This window comes from Nanorana parkeri, unplaced genomic scaffold (assembly GCF_000935625.1).
Source record: "Nanorana parkeri isolate BGI_ZX_2015 unplaced genomic scaffold, ASM93562v1 scaffold229, whole genome shotgun sequence".
Classification (NCBI taxonomy): Eukaryota; Metazoa; Chordata; class Amphibia; order Anura; family Dicroglossidae; genus Nanorana; species Nanorana parkeri.
Window position 1 is genome coordinate 205,474 of NW_017306497.1, and position 23,601 is coordinate 229,074.

The 23,601-nt window shown below is 44.5% G+C and overlaps 1 protein-coding gene across 1 annotated transcript; it reads right to left on the reverse strand.

The window, feature by feature from the left end:
* Positions 1-2,015: 2,015 nt before the first annotated feature.
* FDX1 (ferredoxin 1) lies at positions 2,016-20,772 on the reverse strand. Its single transcript, XM_018556244.1, has 4 exons — positions 20,606-20,772; positions 11,927-12,051; positions 4,776-4,905; positions 2,016-2,135 (listed from the first exon to the last, which is right to left on the reverse strand). Exons 1-4 carry the CDS (start codon positions 20,725-20,727, stop codon positions 2,021-2,023), a joined length of 492 nt encoding a protein of 163 aa, XP_018411746.1. The 5' UTR covers positions 20,728-20,772; the 3' UTR covers positions 2,016-2,020.
* Between the last annotated feature and the right edge of the window lie 2,829 nt (positions 20,773-23,601).

Here is a 23,601-nt window from a genome sequence, read left to right on the forward strand (position 1 = left end):
GATAAATTCCCTTCAGAGTGTAATTGCTGTGGTATACAAGTACAACCCAGCTACCTTTTTTTGGTAGAGCTCTCCATTGATTGTGGACTCCCAGAGATCCATATAGATACACTTAGAAGAGCATACCCTTCAATATCTATACACCAAATTCATAGGAAAATCTCTTTCTTTACAACATAGAGCAGATATGGTACAGTGACACAGGAATGTGATGAGATATATACACAGTAATCTCTAAAGCAGTTATATACCACATTGTGTTTGTCCCGGCATTACTTTTAGATAAGCACTTCTGCTAGATTTGTTTTACTTCTGATATTAGAGTCGCCTTTTCATGTCTATCTAGGTGTATAATGTGTCACTGGAGCAGCGAGGTTTGATGATTGCAACCATGGAGGGCACTAAATATTCACCAAGGGTCACAGTTTGATCTATTAAAGTATTTTGAAAAGTATACCTAGTAACTTTTCTAGTTTTGAAGAGGGGTCAGAGCCCCATCAGATCTTGTTGTTTTAGCCTCTGCCCCACAGAGGAGATTCAACCTCTCCTGTTGACCATTATCACTGGGACTGAAAATGATGGGAAATCCAAAATTTTGAGTCGTCACCAGAACAGGAATAAGGCAGAAATCTTCTTACTGGGACCCTTCTTCCTGTGAAAACGTTCTAAGAAGGGACATCCTTCTGATTCCCTCTTACTTCATTCTGTGTCTATAGGAGAGGAATTGGAAGCAAAATATCTCAAATGGAACACAGATGGCAAAACAAAAAAAAACCCTAAACATTTTTTTTTTTAAAGTTTTGCCTTTAGATACACTTTAACAAAACCTAATAAGCAAATTCCTGTATAAATGTTAAAACTAATTTTCACTATATTACATGAAACAATGCAAGCATAATAATAATGTAAGTAAGTGAATTTTCATGATTGCTCAATGTGGTCAAAATGTACATGGCCAGCATAATAATCTGGTGTGATAAACTGCTTTAGGGCAGAGAAAATAACTGAAAACCTTTATTGAAAAACAATTTAATGCATTGTAGTATTCTAAAAATCAGCATACATATTTGTAATAGTACTTGATGGCTATGGTTTACTCTCCTGAAAAATCCTAATTACACTGTTGCATAAAGAGGTATAATCCTCCCTATAACCAATTTCTTTCTTCTCAAGTATAAAATGACAGCAATCACTTCCAAAGATTCAGTATTAAACATAAGCAGCCTGTCTGAGAAGGCCGAGAGCAGTGGATAAAGACTAGTTACCTACAGCGAGCATCTTTCAGCAATCTGACTTCAATAACGTGAGGATTTACTGATTGCTGTGGGTAACTGCTGACAACCACACCTGCAATTTGCACTTCTATACCACAAAGGTACCAACAAATAAAAAATATTACTGTGGACTATGAGGCTGCAGTAGTTTTGTGGGTGTATGTAGGGATGGAGGGTGCAACCAAGGCCATGCTCCAAAGGTTGGATAGGGCTAGAGTTGTGGCTCCTATAGGGGAACATCTGGTGTCTCCATGCATAGTTTCTGTGCCAATGGAAGTCGCCCCCCTGGTGCCACAGCAAGCAGAAGACTCTGATGTGCATCAGCAAAGACATCATGGTGAATGCAGTAAAATGTCCAGTTGTGGAGAAATTCATGCAGCTCTCTGGAGTCAGAAAGTTCAGCCTAGGAGCCACGGAACATGTGCTTCCAATAGCTACTAACAAAAATCAGAAGCCTACAGTCAGCTTTCATTATTTAGACAGCACCAAACTATTAAAAAGGTGACCTGTCTTATCACTACAATATGCAGATATCACAGCTACTTCCCAATCACTAAGTGAGAAACAGGTAGGTGAAAAAAAAAAAAAAAAAAAAACAATTAAAAAAATTGAATGCATATTTAAAAATACATTTTGTTAACAGGAGCTTAATGCAACTCATTACATAGGATTAAGAACTATTATAAAAATAAAGAAAAAACCAAAACATGTCAAAAGTTAATATATTGGTTCTTATTTGGTGTATTTCAAGAGTTCTTGCCCATATCCATTGCTTGCCGGACATCTGCTACAGATTCCGGGACCCTTACGGTCATTCCATTCATGAATGGTTGGAGTAGAATTTGGCAACCCAATCGTGATCTAGAAGAGAAAAAAGGGTTATATTATACTCAGTGGGAGAAAAAACACCAGGTCCGATACTACAAATTCAGTTCAGTACAGTACATTCGACTTCTTATGTCTGCGGGGACTCTGGCAATAAGATCTCTGCATCCAACTTCTGCTTACCTGCCATTTACCCTGCTATATTTTTACGTTTTCTAAAAAGTCAAAAGTATGATCCAGGCAACCAACCAGATCAAAAATATCTGGCCCGAGGACCCCCCTTCCCATAATAAGAAAAGGAGTTTCTCCACAACCACTTTTTTCATTGCAGCATGGTGTTAGCATTTACTAATGTGAATTGTGCACATTTGGATTGAATGTGTTCTCAATCACTCTTTTTGAATTATAATCAAATTCGTGGTCACCTAATTTTTTGCCAACCCATGTCCTGAACATCTTTTCACCCTAGTATGCAGCTTCACAGTCCATTTTGAGTGTAATGATAGCGAGGAGATAAAAGCACAGGTCAAAATATTTCTTTTTTTTTTTAACGGTCTAAAAATTACATTAAAAAAATAATTGTAGCAAGGCAATATTGCCTAAAGAAAGCCTGGTTTGTTCCCAAAGACAATACAGTAAACTCCGTTATCCGCCATCCACGGGGATTGGTAGATTCCAGATAAAATGTAGTTTCTGGTTGCTTGAGAATTACTATTAAAAATAGGTCTAAAATAAATTGACTTCATATTAATATTGAAATGCAGTAATCAAAAACAAATAGACACACAATCATTTCCAGAATACATGCCACAGATCAGCAAAACAGTGAGTAGACTGGGGATTTTTTCTGGTTAGATGAGAGTTCTGGTTAGTTGAATACCGGATAACTGAGAGTTTACTGAGAGTTTACTGTATTATGTAATGTGTGTTGTAAAGTAGCCACCGATCCAAGCTCACTCCCGTGATGGATTAGAATCTCATGTTTATTTGACCAATTTGTATTAAGACTGTAGTCCATCACCGGAACGAGCGTGGAGTGGTGGCTACTTTACAACACACATAGGGACCATTGGGAACAAAAGTAGCCACCACTCCAAGCTCACTCCTGTGATGGACTACAGTCTTAATACAAATTGGTCAAATAAACGTGAGATTGTAATCCATCACAGGATTGAGCTTGGAGCGGAGGTTACTTTAGAACACACACTGGGACCATGGAGGACAAAAGTAGCCAGCCTCCAGAAGAAAGGACAGTGTCAGCACCAATTCAGAGACGCTTTGAGGATCTGAATGATACACAAATAAGATAGATTTTCATTAATAGTAAAATATATTTGAAGGCATATTTAGGATTTAACTCCTGAGTTCAGTGTCACTTTAATAGGGTAAATTTTATTTTGCGTTTTCCCACTTACAGCCTGTATGGGAAACTCTACACAAGGTCTATCCTCTGTAAAGTGTATTCCTTTTAGTCGAAAGCCATGTTGACCTCTCTATTAACACAAACTTCAAAAACACTCAACCCATTGTATATGACATGCAAACTACCCTGCCCAGTTTGAGGTTTGTCATCAATATGCTGGTTCATTTTTACAAACTTGGTGGGAATATGAACTTTTAGGGATAAAGTTATAGGCTTGTACAATTCAACTGATCTTGATGAAGTCCATAGCTCTCCAAAAGTTGCACTAATAATAATTCCTGGGCAATTTTGAGATTTCTTCCTCTTTGTGGGCAGACAAATGGTATCATGAATATAGAATGTCTGGCGGCTATAGAGTATGACAGCACCAATAAGTTTGAGATCATGTTGGGGGCTTGGATGATCTATAAGTAATTCCAACAAAGGGATTTTTTTCATCCCTACCTAGTCCTGCAGAACATATTGATGCGGACACCTTTGTCTTTTGTTTTATTTCTTCCTGCTAGGCATAGCTGTGAGGGCTGGTACGCGCTTTTCCTCTCATTCTACAATAGTCTTCACCCTCTTTACTACCCCCTTACCCATCTCTATCCTTTAACCTGCCCAATCTACATCTCATTTTTCTTATACCTACCCATTAGTTTTTGAATAGAGTGCTTATGATTTAGGCATCTTTCTGCTCCTTTCAAGCGCTGGGGCATCTTTTTGTTTACTATTGACTTTGTTGCACAATGTAGTTTTCATTGATATGGTGAGCAATATGTGTGTGCATATAAGAGGTCAATAGCCATGTAATATGCCAATTGTGTCTTCCAGTTTTACACACCTGTATTATTGTGCTTTTGTAAAGACAATGTGAAAGAAAAGCAGAGTAAAAATAGCCTGAAGGAGTCAGAAGACGTACACAACCCCTCCTCTTTTACTAACAAAGATGACAATGTCTTAACGAGCCTTCTCATCCTAGGAAACAAAGTGTGTTATGGTCAGGATCAACAAAAGAAAACTCCACCAATGCAGCCACCACATCCAAGGACTGCTAAGCCACAATATTTTGAATTGGTTTTTGTTGGGCTTACATACAATTGAATTGTGATATTATTACGTGCTATGGAGTCCTGATAAAACCTAGACCGCTGCTATGCTACAATAGTGTAGAAACTATTGCAAACTATAAAGAAATACAAATGTAAGGTTTTCATTTTAACTACATTTCCCTTTCAGGGGTTGAGATGAGAGCAGATGAATAAGATTACGTTTCAGTGAGTCCATAGGCAAGATCCAGCATGTCCATTTCCTCATCGGTGACCGATTCCAGCTTCTGGAATATGTGATCTTCAAAGAGGAGGTGACAGGTAGAGCAGGCCAGCGTCCCCTCGCATGCACCTGTTGGAAGCAATTCGTCAATTCAATAGGGTGCTTATACAGCTAGAACATGAGAGAATGCAGCCCAAATGTGGAACAGTATTCTTAGAAGACAAACAACGGAACCCTATTGTTGAAAGTGAATACGAGAGACTCGTAAAAGCAAGACACGCGATGAAGAAATTAATATTGGTAGGGTTCGCAACATCCCAAATAGCCCATTATAGCAAAAATAGGTTTTACAATAGGTTCTATGCTTCTGGATGCTAAATGTTCAGCTAAATGCTTGTGCGTCTCTTCTTTTTGTTAAGTTGGGTACAAGTCCATCAATCTGAGACAGCTCATTGTCTCTCCAGCAGTCATAATCTTCTCCATTTCCCTATTTACTCTTTTTCTTCATAAGGGGTCCACACCTGGTCAGTGGAGATCCTTTCAACTACTGTGCTTAGTGCTGGGTCCCAGTTGATAGAGACAATGGTCCCTGCGATGACCAAAAGGACCCCCAGGAGCCACTCCGACCAGCCGCAGGTTTAAAAAAAAAAAAAAATGGTGCTAGGGCAAACCGCTGCTATCCAAGCACTATTTTAAATGGTGGCTGGGACTCAAGTGGTTGAACAATGCCACGCATGGTGATATGACCTGCTAGAATGAATAAAAGGATTTTGTTTTGAAGAAAACATGGAGTGTTGGTGACCATTTATTTCATCACGGAATGATGGACTTGCCCACAATTGGTCTTAGTGGCATTTGGGGGTCCTTACGGTCACAATCGCTGGGACAATTGGATCTGGTCTCCACTGACCAGGTGTGGACCCCTTATGAAGAAAAAGAGTAAATAGGGAAATGAAGATTATGACTGCTGGAGACACAATGAGCCGTCTCAGAATGATGGACTATTACCAACTTAACAAGAGACAAAGACACGCACAAGCATTTAGCTGAACATTTAGCATCTAGAAGCATAGAACCTATTGTAAAACCTATTTTTGCTATAATGGGCCATTTGGGATGTTGTGAACCCTACCAAACAGTATGTCTGTTTCCAGTTATGTGTTCTGTATTGCAATTGCCGATATGGTCTGTACCATCTATGAGCTCTACAAGTCATGTATAACTGCTCTCTGATGTACTGCCAGAGTATGCTAAGCACTGGAATGGGCCCTCTAATCGTCTCAGCGTTGGTGATCAATTTCCAGATCATTGCCTTCAGTGGAATATGCCATTTGTTCTCCTTACCAGCCACCCCCCGGGATACATGCATGATTTTCACAGCCTATGTGACAGATCCAATGTAAGCCTGTAATAACCGAGCTCTATTAGGGGATGCCAAGCTTCAAGGGCAGTTAAAAAGATTTCTTGCATAATGCAAAATGTACACATTCTGAACACATCACATAAGTCAGAAGCTATTGCTGTGCTAAAGTACAGTCTCTCTAAAAATCATAAAACCACAGAAAAAGGTGTACAGGGAAGGCAGAGTAATACTTTAGTGCACCATTTCCCAGCCCCATTCTCAAATCTCACTAGCAGTTCATCATTTGTAACTATCCAGGAGGTAATTAATCAGAATAGCTAAGACACTAAATTACCTGAGCTGTGTATACGAGGTCACCAGGAAGATATGCCCTGTTGGTTGGGCTTGTGTTGACTTCAGTGGCAGTGATTTCCATCTTGGCATTTATCTTGTGTAGCGAACTCACAAGCTACATGCCAGTATTACCATCTTGTTATTTATCCTGCATGGGAGTAGCCAAACCTGCAGCCCAAGTATTCCCTGGACCCCACACAAACTGCAGTAATAAAACAAGGTCACAGAGATTTGCTGCGCTGCTCAGAAGCACTGTACTAAGCCTGCTGAATCTGGCTACAAAGGATTCTGTAAAAGATAAACCAAGTGAACGTTGACTATGCCAGTCTTCCCTGGATAGCAGCAGTTCGTTGACTGCTTTAACTTTGTTATTGAGCTGCATTTTCATATGTACATGTAACATCGGAATGAAGAGGATTAACACCATGCAGTAAAGCACGTATGTTTTACTGCAACATATGTGAATAGTATGAAGGGGCCCTATATGTGCTACAGCTGCAATTATACATCAGTAAATACACCACTTCTGTACATTCCTGAACTCCGACCTACATTCGGAGAATGCTTCATGCCATCGGGGCTGTATATTACCATCAAGTAATTCCACACATTCCGTCCATGACAAAACAAAAGCTGTGTTATAAACATACTGGCAGAAGAATCTACAGGAGGTTTAATAAAAAGGATAATAGTAGCTTGTCACTAACTATAAATGGTGATGGAGTTTACTAACAGATGAACAATGGAATACAGAACAATTGAAATGGTTCCTATTCCCTTGCACAGCCAAAAAAACACAGTAATACACAATACGGGGATATTGTAGTTCATATAATTAGTATTCAATGAGAGGGAAGAGAAGAACATTTTTACATTGGATTGCCAGGAAAACCACCAGCCCCCTGACAAATGAATCAGACCCCAACACAGAGGGGGTTCTGCCTCCTGCAGTCCTCCCTGAATACAACTGATACTCGTGTGCTGCTATCAGTTACATGGCTTGGCAAACTGAGCACTGTCCAAGCAGGAATGACAACACTTCCCGTACATTGTAACTGTAGAGCCACAATACTTGACTGTACCCATGGGTGGTGCGAAGGAGGAAATAAGTCGGTTCCTAGAACAGTTCAATCTGACTTTCTGGCCACGGAGGCAGTGTCAGGCAATTGGCAGGGGTTAGATATGAAGCTAGGGAAAACAAATATCATATGGCTGGCCTATGATCCTAAGGTCCGACACCCCTCCGATACTATAGGCAGAATAGAGCAGGTGATGTATGGAAAAAAACACAAGCAGGTCGTCACTTCAACATACTGAACCTGTTGGGGTAAAAACTCCAGACCATGTCGTTGTACCCAATAGACTTATCTCTACACGATGCCTATAGTACACAGGTGCAGGCACAACCATGAACCCTGAAGTATGTAGCCTGTCTCTGCAGTGATCTTGTTTATTATGGCTTGTCCATATCTCCTGCATTCGGGTGTGTGTCCAGAACAATAGTCTCAAATCACACCTATGTGTTACATTCCAGGCATGCAAACACACTGCTTTTGATTTTGGACTGTATAACATTTCTCTAAAGCGTGTGCCTGAGCATGCAAAAAGCCTTCTGAATGCAGCAGTATTCCTGAGCCATTCACACGCAGGGCAAATACATCCTTGACACCCTCCCAGATATAAGGCCAATTCTCCTGTGTGAAAATCGAACAGAAAAGCATGAAGTCGACCACCTGAAGACATGCTTGGGGTGGATACAAGACACAGCTAGTGATATTCATGGAATAGCCTGGAAAAAAGCTATGCCCCATTGAAGACCCACTAACAGAACGTATGCTATAAACAGTCCAATAGATGTTTAAATTGTATGCGTCCGGTAAAAGGATGCACTAACAACATCCTGTCCAGGGGAACCCCCATATGGTGAGCTAAAGCCAACCAGGGTTACATAGGTGCCCGTATACATAAGGTAGGCGGCATACAGCTAGATTCATACTTGCCATTTACACCCCATGCCTCCATGTGCAGAGAAAAAATCTGGCCAGCAAGGTGGCCAAAAATATGCTCCTATCTGCTTTAAGGACTTACGCACGCATGCAACTACGTGCATATGCGTCCTGCATATGCGTCCAGACGCATCTAATCTTCTGCCATCAACTGTGACTTGCATGCGGACCCGAAACCAAGGAACATGAGCTCACCATAGAGCAGACGAAAAACGGAGGTTTTTCGTCTGCTCTGTGTTATCACTGAGACAGGGTGCGCTGTGATCACAGCGCCACCTGTCTCAGCTGTCAGGAACTACACAGAACATCAGTTCTGTGTTGGAGGGCAGGTTCCATAAAAAGAACCTGTCACCTCCAAACTATCACTTAGAGGATTTTAAATCCCTATGTGATAGGAATAAAATTAGGTGGGGGGGATTATAAAAATTTTTAAAAAGTTATGAAAAAGTACAAAAAATTATTTTTAAAAAAAGGAAAAAAAAAAAAAAACCCCGCTGCCCCCGCCATCTGCATGCAAATAAACGCACGCATAGGACATTGTGTGTGTGCGTTGAGTGCTGCCGCCATTTCACTGTGCCGTATTGTGGTAGAGAGGCAGCAGAACTCTCTCACACGCACAATGTGCATTAAAGGGCAAGTTCACTTTCCCAGGTAATATGGGAAAATGGAATTACCCGATCAAATCTGGCCCCAGTCTCTCCCAAAACCCCCCGGCTATACTTACCTTTCGGCACACAGTCCTTACCCTCCGCCGGTACAGGTGTACTGTTCTTACCCCGTACTGTCCAGCGCAGTCCTGCCCTATTCATTTTGAATTTCGCTCACAAATTGCAAGCACTCATTGGTCAGCGTGGTCTGGGGACCACGCTGACCACTGGGAAGCGCTATTTAGCACAGACCAATACAGTTTTGATTAGGGATGCACAGATACAGAGTATTTGAATAATCTATTTATATTATGTTATATATTTTTTTTTAATTTTATATAACGCATGTAATTGCCTTTATCCACCTCAATTTCTGCAGAGGTACCACACACACTTCTGCTGTATTAAAGATGATAGGCAAGGATTTCTGGCACGGCAGTAAAAACATTACTAGTCGTCTTATTCTGGTGGGATAAGATTATAGCATATCCGCTTATTTGTTTCATCAGCTAATGCCGAATACCTAGAGTCTTATCAGGTTTTAACCCTAGAGGGAAAAATGAGGCACCAGAGGTAAGGGGACACACACACACACTGCTGCCCAAGAGGTAGGAGCCCCAAGATTGTCCGGAGGTGTCCACAACATAAATCATTCCATGGATTTCTATGACACCAACGCTGCAAGGAATACTTTCCAGTACAAGGTGTATATTAGAGGGGAGAGTGCAGCAAAAATCCAAAGAAAAAAAAGGTGGAACAGCCGGGCTGTCCTAAATAAGATACTGCCAGGATCCATCCCCAGTCCCTGGGGAGCCAGATCCTCTCTGTGTGAGGGAGATATGACCATGGACTCTCTCTCATGCATGCCTCTCCTTGGAGATACACAGATCTGGCAGAATAGCTTGGCCCGGAAATAAAAACAATTTGTCAATGAAGGAAGCACATCTTAGGGTGTGTTGGCTTCTGCTGGCAGGGCCTTATCCTCCGAGGGAAGGGCTTAGAGCCTGCCACCTGAGACCAAGCTGCACCCCCCCTGGAGAGACCCATTGGGAGGTGCATAAATTGAGCCAAGTACCCTTTGCCCCACCGAAGCAGGCCCCCAGAGCAAGAAGGGTACAGGTAGGGGGGACTTTTCAACTGTAGACTCGCCTACCTTGGAGCTGGCGCTTTGAACCCCCAGAATGGGAGAAGCAGCCTGTGGTGAAGAGTCCGACGGGTGTGCACACCCTTGCCGTTTGGACTCACACTCCTCTCCCACTCCTGGTGCCCCTGCTTGCTGATGTGGATTGCCGATAAGGCACAGTATTCGTGTCCTGCTGTGACCCAGCTCTGCTGCCAGCCAGAGAGTCCATCAGGTCATCCGTCAATTCCTTTAGCAGGACACTCCGGGGAACTCCATCTGGAGACACTACACCAGCGAGGATGGTTGCAATCTCCTTCCATTATCGAGGGCAACCTCTGGGCAAACATTCTTTGTAAGGACTCTGGGGGGACCAGTCCTGGGAAATGTCCTGTGCATGAGACCCTGCGAGTGAGAGCCGCATGCCTCAAGAGGCCCCTGCTATCTAGCACGATAGCCCTGGAGTAAAATAACAAACGTTGCGATGCTCCTCTTCGGCCGGAGGAAACACAAAATACTGGGAGGTGGTTAGGAGGGACCGCGCTTTTTATTCTAATTGTGGATGATGCATTTTCTGTTTCAAGTGGGAGGATCCCATCTCTCAGATGCTGCCCTGGACAATGTCTGGGAAAAATCCTCATTTCAGGACAAAGCCATGCTGCTTCACGCCCCATCAGCTAGATGAACATCCAGAACAGATGATGTATAGTGCAAATATAGAGCCATTCATGCAAAATTGCTTTTGCCCATCACATCATCAGTGCATGGAAACCAGGCTTGGGGCCCCCTTAGAAGGATTTGGAGGACAGAATTCTGCATTGATGGACAGCCATTAAGCGTTTGGGGCATCTGTCAAATGTTCCATATACCACACCCAACTCCCCCAACCACTTCTTGAAATGCTCACATATTAGAGCACTGGCAGAGACTAGTGTGCATGGTTATAGGACAAGCATGTGACAGATGAAGACATCCTATGTCCATTGTCTATAGCTGGCCTAAAAGGAAAAGCTAGAAGTCCTGCCCTTAAATAGAAGGGTTGAAGTACTAATTTTTCCTGTGGGAAATTTTGTTCAGGGATCCCTCAAGTGCTAGTCACATGACCAACAACTAGGCTTTGCTAATTTGATGGCTATGAATTCAAATTACTTGCACCTTACCTTCAGCAGAGTCCAAGAACAAATGTCTTGGCTTCCGGTCACATGTCTAGTACAGGAGAGAGAGCCCAGAGAAGAGATTTCTCTAGAATTCACGAGCATTTTCTCCATTCTTTTACTGTCTACACCAGGTGAATGGTTAACAGTCTTAATAGTTATCATTTGCATACAAGTTCACCTGCATGTTTTGTCGCTCAAAGCCAAGCGCAACAAAACGCTCCAGACAAGGAATCTTATTCATTTCTATGGCCCTTGTTCACACCTGAGCGTTTTGTTGCAAGCAGTTTGTAATCTGCCAAAAAGTAGCTCACGTACATTTTCCTGGGACAGGTGTTTTTCTGCTTGCGACAAAATACTCAAGTGTGAACAGGGGCCATAGAAATGAATGGGATTCCTTGTGTTTTGTCGCTTAGGTAAAACACCTTAGTGTGAATGGGGACTAACCCAAGGACCACAACCCCCAGTTATACCTCTGGGACCAATAAGTAGGTAAAGTGTCCCACCAACAAAGCATGTATACTTGCCAAAACCATCAATGTCCAAGTTCTTCTCCACAACAAGATCCAGGAGGGACTCTCCTACTTTCCCCTCTGTTACAAGTGTGCAACCATCCCGATTTATAAACTTCACTGTCACCGTTCCATCTGAGCTGCAAGAGAATAAAAAAGGGAACCCATTTTACCAAAAATGAAGAAATGTTTCAGCGATTAGAATATATTCGCTTAGTTGAATATGACAAACTTATATAGACACATTCATAATCAGAAATGAATCCATCAAACCGGTCACATAACTGCCACCAAGGTGTGTCCGATAACGCGGTACTAATAGTCAGTGTCATTCATCATGGCTGGATGCTGCAGTCCTTGTGTTCAGTGCACACATTCCAAGGCAATCCCACAGCCATAAGCAAGGAACATTTGCCTTCAGTTTACAGGCCGCAGAGCTTCTGGACATTATGCCAACCATGTCAAGTAGAAGTGTGTTCTGCCTTGGGGCGTTGGTCAGAGATTCCATTTTACCAAGATCATAAGCCCCTTCCAACAGAGAACGTAGGCCTGTCATTTAGCAGAGGATCAGGGAAAGACTAGTGGTATTAATAGACTACGATGAATTTACCGCCCTCGGCCAATCCATGCCGGTAAGTGAAGATGCTTATTAGGTATGCTACAACTGGAAATCTTAAAAAGGTAGAGCTGAAGACAATTTTGTTTTCATTTTGGATAGTGTATGGGAGGATTTTGACCCCCTGTCCGCTTTTTTTTTGCCATCTGTCTCATTGGGGAGAATGCCCTTTACTTCCTGTCCAATAGCCACAACAGGAAGTGAGAGCAAATCCCTCAAAAGAGGGAAATCTCTACTGGTCAGCAGGGTCACCAGTAGTGTCCCCACTGGAAGATTTCCTATCTATTCCTGTTCTAATGACAACCCAAAGTGTTTGCTTTCCCTTTCAGTGACAACAGCTACCAGGGAAAAATAGAGAGAATCTCCCTAATGTGGCACAGACAGCAATAAAAGCCTGACAGGTGGTCTAATCCCTCTGCACTCCATCTAAAATAAAAAAAACATTTCAGATTCAGTTGCACTTGTCTGACATGGTTCATGTCCCACCTCTTAAGCGGTTATCTGACTATCTATTCCACACTGCAATCCTTTATGTGTGCACATATTTGACGGACAATCTTCAAGGAATCGGTCATGAACTTGCTATTCTACAACTCGAGGAATCATCTCAAAATTAGCCTGGTGCTTGAAAGTCAGCCAGTGGAAGCTTTCATCAGAGGCTTCTAACACACATTGTGAAATATATCCGTTAAAGATTTCCACTTGCTAACAACGCAGGACTCATCAGTATTGCCATGCATTACAAAGCTGCGTTTTAGCATGCATACCCACAGAACAAGTGTTAAAGATTCCTCATTGTCAGTCAGGCTGGTCTGTTAGCTCTTGCTCCCCTTGTAAGAAAAGTCAAGCTCTAGGTTGACAGCAGGAATTAGACATCATTAACCTCCCTGGCGGTTATCCCCATACCATAAGCGGTAACCCCGAGCTACACTCGGGAAAGCCGCATAGCATTTACTTACCTTGTCCCTCAAGCCGCGCTGTGTTCTGCGGCCGATGCCGGCTTCCGTCGCTTGCGAGCGTACGCGTCGCAGGGGAGCAGAACCGGCAGGATATTAAAAAACAAAAACGAAATAAACGACATACGAAAAAAATTCAATAAAAAATAGACCGAAAAAAGACATGAAAAAAATTAAACATCATACCGCCAGGGAGGTTAAAGCAATAGTTATGAACTCTTGTAGTGGGGCTTCCCAAGCACTACAATGGTTTATTGCTGCTTTTGGCCAAGAGTTGAAGAAAAAGACACACTCCCCCAATCTGGCCGATTGTGACAGCGCTCCCTCCATCCTGTCTCCTCCTCCGCTGCAGCAATGGAATGTAACTCAGTGTCCTTATATCCTATACACTGTGTGTGATGATTTACGGAACCTTAGGCCTCTGCAGTGGAGGGGGAGAGAGGCTACAGGGACTGGTCTAAGAGCAAGCCGATCAGAGGATCGGGTGACTATAACATTATTTTCCTTCCTAGACAGTGTGGAAGAGATGATTTAACCCTTGCAGTTTGGGGGGGTAGCCACCCTGAAAGAGTTAATCATCTTCCCTCTTTTTTCAATAATGAATCCAGATCGAACAAAATAAGCCTAGTAATGTATTGCTAAAAGTAAACACTTAATCATCATGTTTCTGAACAGCTCCAACTCTCTCAGATCAACTCCCCTGAACTTCCTGTCCAGTACAGATTACAAGGGAGGGCACAGTCTCCAGCAGCTGTCCATCTACTAGCTGGCAGAAGGAAGGAGGGAGGAGTGGGGAGCAGGGGTGAGGATTGCCTTGCTGTGTCTGTGGGTTTGTAGAGACACACACAGCTTACTAGCACACACACAAGGGTGGCTCCGTAGGACCCTGTAAAAGGGAAAGAAACCCCTAAAAACAGGATATCAGGGGGAGCAGCTGATTCTGCAGGAATCTAAACATCAAGGAGCAGCATCCGCCGTAAGTGATTTCATCAGCATTTGAAATAGCTTAAAAATATTGGGACTTTAATATCATTTTAGCCTTCAATTGACAAATGTCAGGCTCCATTCACACATAGCATTTGCTGCGCGGTTTCGAACATACGCGCAGATTCCGCGTGTTTGCGGCTACTATAGCCGGAACGTGCGGAATCCACGTTCCTATGCATACGTTGAGCAGGTGTGAACAAGATACATTGGATTTGGTTTTTATGATTAGGAAAACCGCTAATGTGTGAATGGAACCTAAAGGCCCAGTCACACGTTAGACGCATATACAGAGGTTTGCCATTGGTTTTAATCATGCTAGCTCACATTTGTTCCATGCGTTGGCTGAAAAAGTTCATTTCTGGTTTTTGGATCCGTCCACAAGAGTTAAAGGGCCTATTAATGGGAATGGCAGGGCACAGCAAAACCTAACATAACATGCCCCATGCAGTTTCAGAAGGCAGAATATGAAATGCATAGGTGTGATGCAGCCTATAGGAATAAAGTGAACCCAGAGCAAAGTTATCATGACCGTTACGTATAGGAAAGGAGTGAACTTCCTGCCAAGGGCCACAATGTAAACAATGAATAGATGTCATGATTAATGGAGACCGCTCAGGGAATGGAAAAAGCTTTCATTGCGTGTAGTGCCAGAAGAACATAGATTGTACTTTATTAAGAAACTACTTTTTGCCAATACACAAAGCAAAAACAACTTATCAGAGGTCGCACGACCACAGCGCTGTCTTCTTATCTGCACCGCCAGCGTCGGGAGGAGCAACACAACAACAGACACCCCAGGCCAGAAAAATGGAGGCCCTGAGCTCTAAATAAAGGTAACATAGCATTGTAAAAAGTAATGTCACTAGGGCTGCAACAACTAATCGACATAATCGATTATAATCGATTATTGAAAAAGTTGTCAACTTTTTCAATAATCGATTAATCGGCTTCCGATCAGTTGGCCACACACACTGCGCGCCGCACCTTTTCCCCAACTCACGCTCACCGCTGCCAGACCCGCATCCACGTTCTACACGCCGCACCTCCTTCCCGCCTCACACTCCACGATCGGCACAGGGACGCAGGGAGATGTAGTAAGGAGGAGCAGGTGTGGGGGGATGACAGCCGACAATGGACAGGCCCGATCTCAGAAGAAAGTTGCTGGAAGACTGCTCAGGTAAGCCTGCACACTCCCACACATGGTGCTCTATCATGTATTGCTGGGATTTGTATTCCTCTATAGCTGATGGTACGTTGTGCTGTATATTACGTAGAGCATTGTACCATCAGCTATAGAGGAATACAAATCCCAGCAATACATTGTACACTGCATGTATAATGTATTGCTGAGATTTGTTGTACTCCTTTATAGTTGGTGATATTCTGCACTGCGCTGTATATAGGAGTACAAATCCCAGCAATAATACATTATACAGCGCCATGCGGAATTCCACCAGCTATAGAGGAGCACAACAAATCCCAGCAATAATACATTATACAGTGGTGCAATGCCGAATACCACTAGCTATAGAGGACTACAAAACCCAGCAACAGTACATTATACAGCGCAATGCAGAATACCGCCAGCTATAATGTTCTATTACTGGGATTTATTGTGCTCCTCTATAGCTGGTGATATTCTGCATTGCGCTGTATATTGTACTATTGCTGGGATTTGTAGTCCTCTATAGCCAGTGCCATTCTGCATTGATTGCTGTATAATTTTACACTTTCCATTTCACTATATATTGCACACCACACTTTTTTCTTTTTTTTTTTTATTCCACCGCCCCAAGCTTACTCCAGTGATGGAGTGCAATCTCAATACAAACTAGTAGTCCCATCAGTGGAGCCATTTTTTAACATTTATTTTATTGTTTATCCGATTAACCGATTAATCGAACTTAATAATCGGCTAACTAATCGATTTTGAAAATAATCGTTAGCTGCAGCTCTAAATGTCACTGTGCTGCACATAGCCTGGGAAGAGGGCTGGGGGGGACCAATTCACTACAGGCTGTCTGTAAAAAAAAAAAACACTACAGGAGGGGGGCGGAGATAAGACCAGTCACCCTGCACAAGGAGAGGGAGCAACAGTGACTGGTCTTTATTATCGGAAGCTCCTGCACAGAGGAAAAGTCTCACTCTGGATTACTGTACAGATCTAGAAGAAATCCACAAAGCACAGCAAGGTTCAAGTAAAATTACACAGCTGTCTTGTATTAGGACCATATTCGCAGACTTTTAGCTGGTTATCTTAGCAAAGCATGCTAGGAGCTGAAGCTCCACAAAAATTACACTAGAGTTTACTTACTTACTATCACATCAGTTATGGAGTACTACAAATGACAGCATGTCCTGCAAAAACAGAAGTCAGTGGAATGCGCTAGGAGATGGGGGTTGCACAAGAAAGCGAGAGAGAAGACAGCCTGCCTATCCCAGCCAGCCAGCGGACAGCACAATCAGAAAGCCCATAACATATCACATTTCTGATGTAGAAATGTGTCCACCTCTGTTCTATGCTAACAAAACATATCAAACATAGTGATATGGTCTCAGCTGCTAGTTACCATAACGCAGGGCTCAAAATTTCAAGTCCTGAGCTACTAGCCAGGCCTTAAGAGTTACTAGCCACCAGGTGCCCCACCTAACCCTTACCCTGCCCCAGCCTTAACTCCGCCCCTAAACACACCCTCTTTTAATCTTATGATAATTCTTATCTTCTGATAGTTGCCGCTTGTAAACGGCAGATTAGGGATTCCTGCTGCAGGAAAACGCAAGTTCCTGACACAGGAATCGCTAATCACACCTGAAATATACTGTAGGTGTGAATGGGGGCTAATATACACATACACTAAAGGTGTCCATACACCTGCCGAGTAACGTACGATAATTGCGGGTGATCCTGCGATCGTACGATAATCGGCAGGCGTATGGGCAGCATGCGACCGCTTCTACTGTAAGGTCGTACGACTTTAATCTTCCAAACACGCTCGAAAACCTGCCGAAAATCGTACGATTTTTGGCGGGTTGGTGGCGTGGTCGGAAGACTAATGCCGCACAGGCCTGTGTGCGCAAGCGCACACTGCCCGCTCAGCACTGCATTCATTGGAAACCCGCCCCTCAGCGGGTAGGACTTGCAATGATCGCAAGTACGATCTGCCTGTCCAAGATGGGCAGATCGTACAAAATTTTAATGACCGTACAACAATCAGATAACCAGGGATCGATGATGCTCAGAACTGTCAGAGCTCTGGCCCAAGGGAGCCGGAGCTGACAGGAGCAGCTCTGCGGTCTGCATCTGCCACAGATGCAGACCCTGGAGCTGCTCCCGCAAGTCAGGTACGCGGTCTGCGATCACGTGCCTGACATGTCAGCTGGCCACATAGTACCAGCTCGCGGACCAGTACTTGGAGACCCAAATTTCCACTCGCCCTCACTTTATTTTTACTCGCCAAAAGCGAGCAGGCGAGTGGAAATTTCGAGCCCTGCTTTAACGGATCACTTCCAAACCGGTCTAACTGGCAAAAATTATTTGGCAGTAAAATATTTTGACTATTGTACATGGATTTGTATGGAAGACATGCAGGCCTAATCTCATGGGGGTCACATAACAAAATCTAACATGGAGCGAGACCTGACTGTAACCTACATAAACCACACACACACACACACACACACACACACACACACTATGCATTTCTGAGAAGGGATTGAGAATTTATAATCTACTTACTAAATTCCCTGAGTTAACATTTCCTGATCCTTTACATACTCTCAACATCATCTGTAATTCTTAACATGATCCGAACTCAAGCCCTTAAACTAGGGCTCAACAAATCGCGGACGCCAGGTCACCAAAGAGACTATAAATTGTGTCCTGGCGCCGGGCTTTTGTCAGCCCATTCACTATACCTGCGTTTCTTCTCCCACTGTAACCACAATAACTCTGCCGTTCTCCTCCCCACTGCAGACTGTCAGCGTTCTCTGACAGGCTGTAATCGGCTACAACGGTCTGTGTCAGAGGGGACATAGATCACTTTAGACGATTACAGCCTGTGCAGAGAAACGCCGACAGTCTGAGTCTGCAGCGGGGAGGAGAACAGCAGAGTTATTGTGGCGGCAGCATCAGTGGGAAAAGAAACAAAAAAAAGTACAGCTCCTCGGTGCCGCCAACACCCCAACTGCCTGCTACCATCGGCCCTCCAGCTGTGCCGCCCTGCTGCCAGCCGTGATGGGTTTTCAATCCAGCTGCCAGCCTGCTATTGGCCATTTTAAATTGCAGTAGCCAATAGCAAGCTAGCTATTGCACCCACCCACTGCCTGCTGTCAAATCAGCAGAGGTGGACCTGAAGAAGAACTTTCTCCTTCAGGTCCCTTCTCTGCTGATTGACAGCAAGCAGGTGCAATAGCCAGCCTGCTATTTGCTCCTACAGTTTGAAATAGCCAATAGCAGGCTGCCCATTGCTCCCAGCCACTGTCTGCTATGTTTACATTCAGCTGTGAGGCAGCCATCATTCCCCAGCTGAAAAGGCAACACTAGGGGTCTAAGAGACCTCTAATGTCACCTTAAAGAGGACCTGTCATCTCCAAAAAAATGTAAAATGTCTTAAAAAGTTGCGATAAATCCAATTTCTTCCACGTACTTCACCATTTGGCGCATTTATTCCTCTTTTATATTGGATTTCTCCCATCGCTGAGTGAGCGGCACCCGCCGTGTAATATAAAAAAAGGAGGATTTGTTTAATCAGAAGAGTGATTATCCCATCCATGAAAGATACTCACCACAATTACACCTATTGACCATGAGATTATATGGCCGTGGATCTCTGGTGAGTGTGTTCTCAGTTATTTAACACATCGAGAGTCAGGAGCACTTTATTTCAGAGGATCATTGTCACACTGTGGATTTTGCACAAAAGCACTTTATACGGATTTACGAAGGACTAGCATCGAATATTGTCATACTGAATATTAATATGTTGGAAAATTTATGTTTATGAAAATGTACACATTGTTTGGAAGTGAATGCACGTTAATGAGCAGTAGCGCAGTCCTTGACTTGTTGTAGTTTGCAGTGAGAGGCGGACAGCCGTGATGGAGCCGGGAACCCCCTCCATGAACATATCCGGGGACTGATCATAGCACCTCTGATCACCGACAGCCACCTCTATGCCCCATATCCGGGGACTGATCATAGCACCTCTGATCACTAACAGCTCCCTCCATATCCCATATCCAGGGACTGATCATAGCACCTCTGATCACTAACAGTCCCCTCCATGTCCCATATCCGGGGACTGATCATAGCACCTCTCATCACTGACAGCCATGATAAGAGCCGGGAGCCCCCATAATGTTCCATATCTGGGGACTGATCATAGCACCTCTCATCACTGACAGCCATGATAGAGCCGGGAGCCCCCATAATGCTCCATATCTGGGGACTGATCATAGCACCTCTCATCACTGACAGCCATGATAGAGCCGGGAGCCCCCATAATGTTCCATATCTGGGGACTTATCATAGCACCTCTCATCACTGACAGCCATGATAGAGCCGGGAGCCCACAAAGCCCCCCCCCTCACTGACGGCCATGATAGAGCCGGGAGCCCCCATAATGCTCCATATCTGGGGACTGATCATAGCACCTCTCATCACTGACAGCCATGATAGAGCCGGGAGCCCCCATAATGCTCCATATCTGGGGACTGATCATAGCACCTCTCATCACTGACAGCCATGATAGAGCCGGGAGCCCCCATAATGTTCCATATCTGGGGACTTATCATAGCACCTCGGATCACTGACAGCTGTCAATCAGAAGAATGCACATGGCGAGGGGGGGACTGGGTAGAACAACCTGCACTTTATATGAGCCCATGAAGTAAAAAACATCAGCTTGATCCCCATCATATTACAGCAACACACGCTGACTATAATGGTGGGACTAAACTGTCACAAGTACAGCTTGGAGCACTAAAAGTCCCGGAAGGTCAGGCAGCAGCACCGAGGTGACCCGTCACAGGGTCACACTAAGCCATGACCAGCCGCCTTACACAACACACACACCTATAGGGACAGACACCGCTACACAGCGACTCCCATAAACAACCCAGCACCCAGGGTATTACCTGTAGGGGCGAGCCGCCGCGGGCTGCAGCCAGCTCCTTGTCCGCTGTACACCGGACAGCCAGGCCCGGGAACCGGCCAAAAGGCACCGAGAAGTCATCCACAACCTAGCCGCCGCTGCCATGTCTGTTCAGTGTACGGGAACTGGCCAATCACCATCCACTTTAAAGTGCTGGACGTGACGTCAGTGACAGGGAAAAGGAAGTAGGCGGGGCCTATCCGCCTGTAGAGTCCATAGCCATACCATACCTGTATACTGATCGGGGGGGGGGGGGGGATGGCTGTGATAGGAGATGTGCAGTGACTTCCTGTACACATTTATATCCAGCTCGCCATACACCCTCCGATCCCTCTGCCTCGGGAAACACAAGTGCTCTTCCTGCTGAGTCATGTTACTAGGTTCACACAAACCTCAGGGCTCCTGGTGTGTCTGTGCCGGGATAGGGACGAGGCCTCCATTGAGCCGCATCTCGCTGTTTTTTTTCCTTTTTTTTATAACTTTATTGAGATGTCCCAAGTGACATTTTATTAAAGAATAACTCTGAGTCAAATTTTTCTTAGCCCTTGCAGTGCGACTAAGGGTTAAATGCTGATTTTTGCCTAGGGTCAAAAATTGTTATACCAACCAGGAGGTTGGGACAGTGCTCCCTCCAGCCTCTCTCCTCCCTTGCAGCAATGGTATGTCCACACTGTATATAGAGCGTGATGATTTATGGGACCTTAGACTGCTGCAGCGGAGGGGGAGAGAGGAAGAAGGGACTGGTCTAAGAGCCAGCTGGCTCCAAGGATCAGGTGAGTATAACTTTTATTTTTGAACCTAGACAAAAATGAGCAGTTAACCCTTGCAGTGTGGGGGTATCCCCTAATGCACAGGTTAAGAACAATTTTACCCGGAGTTCTGGATTAAGTTCTATGGGCTCATCGCAGTGCAATGCGGTTTGCATGCCATACTTTTTAAAAGCTTGTTCACACCGTGTCAGGATCATTTCCAGGACCATTTTTGTTCCCGGACCCAAAAAGCATCCCATTCTGGGCTCTGTGAACACCAGCGCAGTCCGTTCCAGTCCAGACAAAAGAAATATGGCTTGTCTCATTTTCTCTGTTCTGGAATGCACTGGAACACATTCAAAACGCATACAAATGCTTGCAAACGCACTGGGCGCACCTGAAAGACCATTTTAAGCTTAAAGAAACAGCTCCAGAATGTGGCAAAATCATGTTAAATAAGAAAATTGTTGTACAAATGCAGCAAAACGCAATGCACCGCGTTCCAGATCTGGTCCAGAAAATGGTGTGAACCTGCCCTTAATCGCACACTACCAGAACGCTGTGGTTGTACAATCTCCTTTAGATCTGCCAACAACAATAGTGCAAGAGCCAGTGGGCTAACAAGCCCCCCTGTAGTATCTCTGGTATCACATAGAGGGCTAGCAAGCCCCACTGTAGTATCTCTGGTATCACATAGAGGGCTAACAAGCCCCCATGTAGTATCTCTAGTATCACATAGAGGGCTAACAAGCCCCCCTGTAGTAACCGTGGTATCACATAGAGGGCTAACAAGCCCCCATGTAGTATCTCTAGTATCACATAGAGGGATAACAAGCCCCCCTGTAGTAACCATGGTATCACATAGAGGGCTAACAAGCCCCCCTGTAGTATCTCTGGTATCACATAGGGGTCTAACAAGCCCCCCTGTAATATCCGTGGTATCACATAGAGGGCTAACAATCCCCCCTGTATCTGTGGTATCACATAGGGGACAAACGAGCCCCCCTTGTATCTGTGGTATCACATAAGCAGCTAACAAGCCCCCCTGTAGTATCTCTGGTATCACATAGAGGGCTAGCAAGCCCCCCTGTAGTAACCGTGGTATCACATAGTGGGATAACAAGCCCCCCTGTAGTATCTCTGGTATCACATAGAGGGCTAACAAGCCCCCCTGTAGTATCTCTGGTATCACATAGAGGGCTAACAAGCCCCCCTGTAGTATCTCTGGTATCACATAGAGGGCTAACAAGCCCCCCTGTAATATCCGTGGTATCACAAGCCCCCCCGTAGTAACCGTGGTATCACATAGAAGGCTAACAAGCCCCCCTGTAGTATCTCTGGTATCACATAGAGGGCTAACAAGCCCCCCTGTAATATCCGTGGTATCACAAGCCCCCCCGTAGTAACCGTGGTATCACATAGAAGGCTAACAAGCCCCCCTGTAGTATCTCTGGTATCACATAGAGGGCTAGCAAGCCCCCCTGTAATATCCGTGGTATCACATAGAGGGCTAAAAAGCCCCCTTGTATCTGTGGTATCACATAAGTAGCTAACGAGCCCCTCTGTATCTGTGGTATCACATAAGAAGCTAACAAGCCCCCCTGTATCTGTGATATCACATAAGCAGCTAACAAGCCCCCCTGTATCTGTGGTATCACATAAGCAGCTAACAAGCCCCCCTGTATCTGTGGTATCACATGAGCAGCTAACGAGCCCCTCGGTATCTGTGGTATCACATAAGCAGCTAACAAGCCCCCTTGTATCTGCGGTATCACATAGTGGGATAACAAGCCCCCCTGTATCTCTGGTATCACATAAGCAGCTAACAAGCCCCCTTGTATCTGCGGTATCACATAAGGGGCTAACAAGCCCCCCGGTATCTGTGGTATCACATAAGCAGCTAACAAGCCCCCCTGTATCTGTGGTATCACATACGCAGCAAACAAGCTCCCCTGTATCTGTGGTATCACATAGTGGGATAACAAGCCCCCCTGTAGTATCTGTGGTATCACATAGTGGGATAACAAGCCCCTCTGTAGTATCTCTGGTATCACATAGGGGTCCAACAAGCCCCCCTGTAGTATCCGTGGTATCACATAGAGGGCTTACAAGCCCCCCTGTAGTATCTCTGGTATCACATAGGGGTCTAACAAGCCCCCCTGTAGTATCTCTGGTATCACATGGAGGGCTAACAAGCCCCCCTGTAGTAACCGTGGTATCACATAGAGGG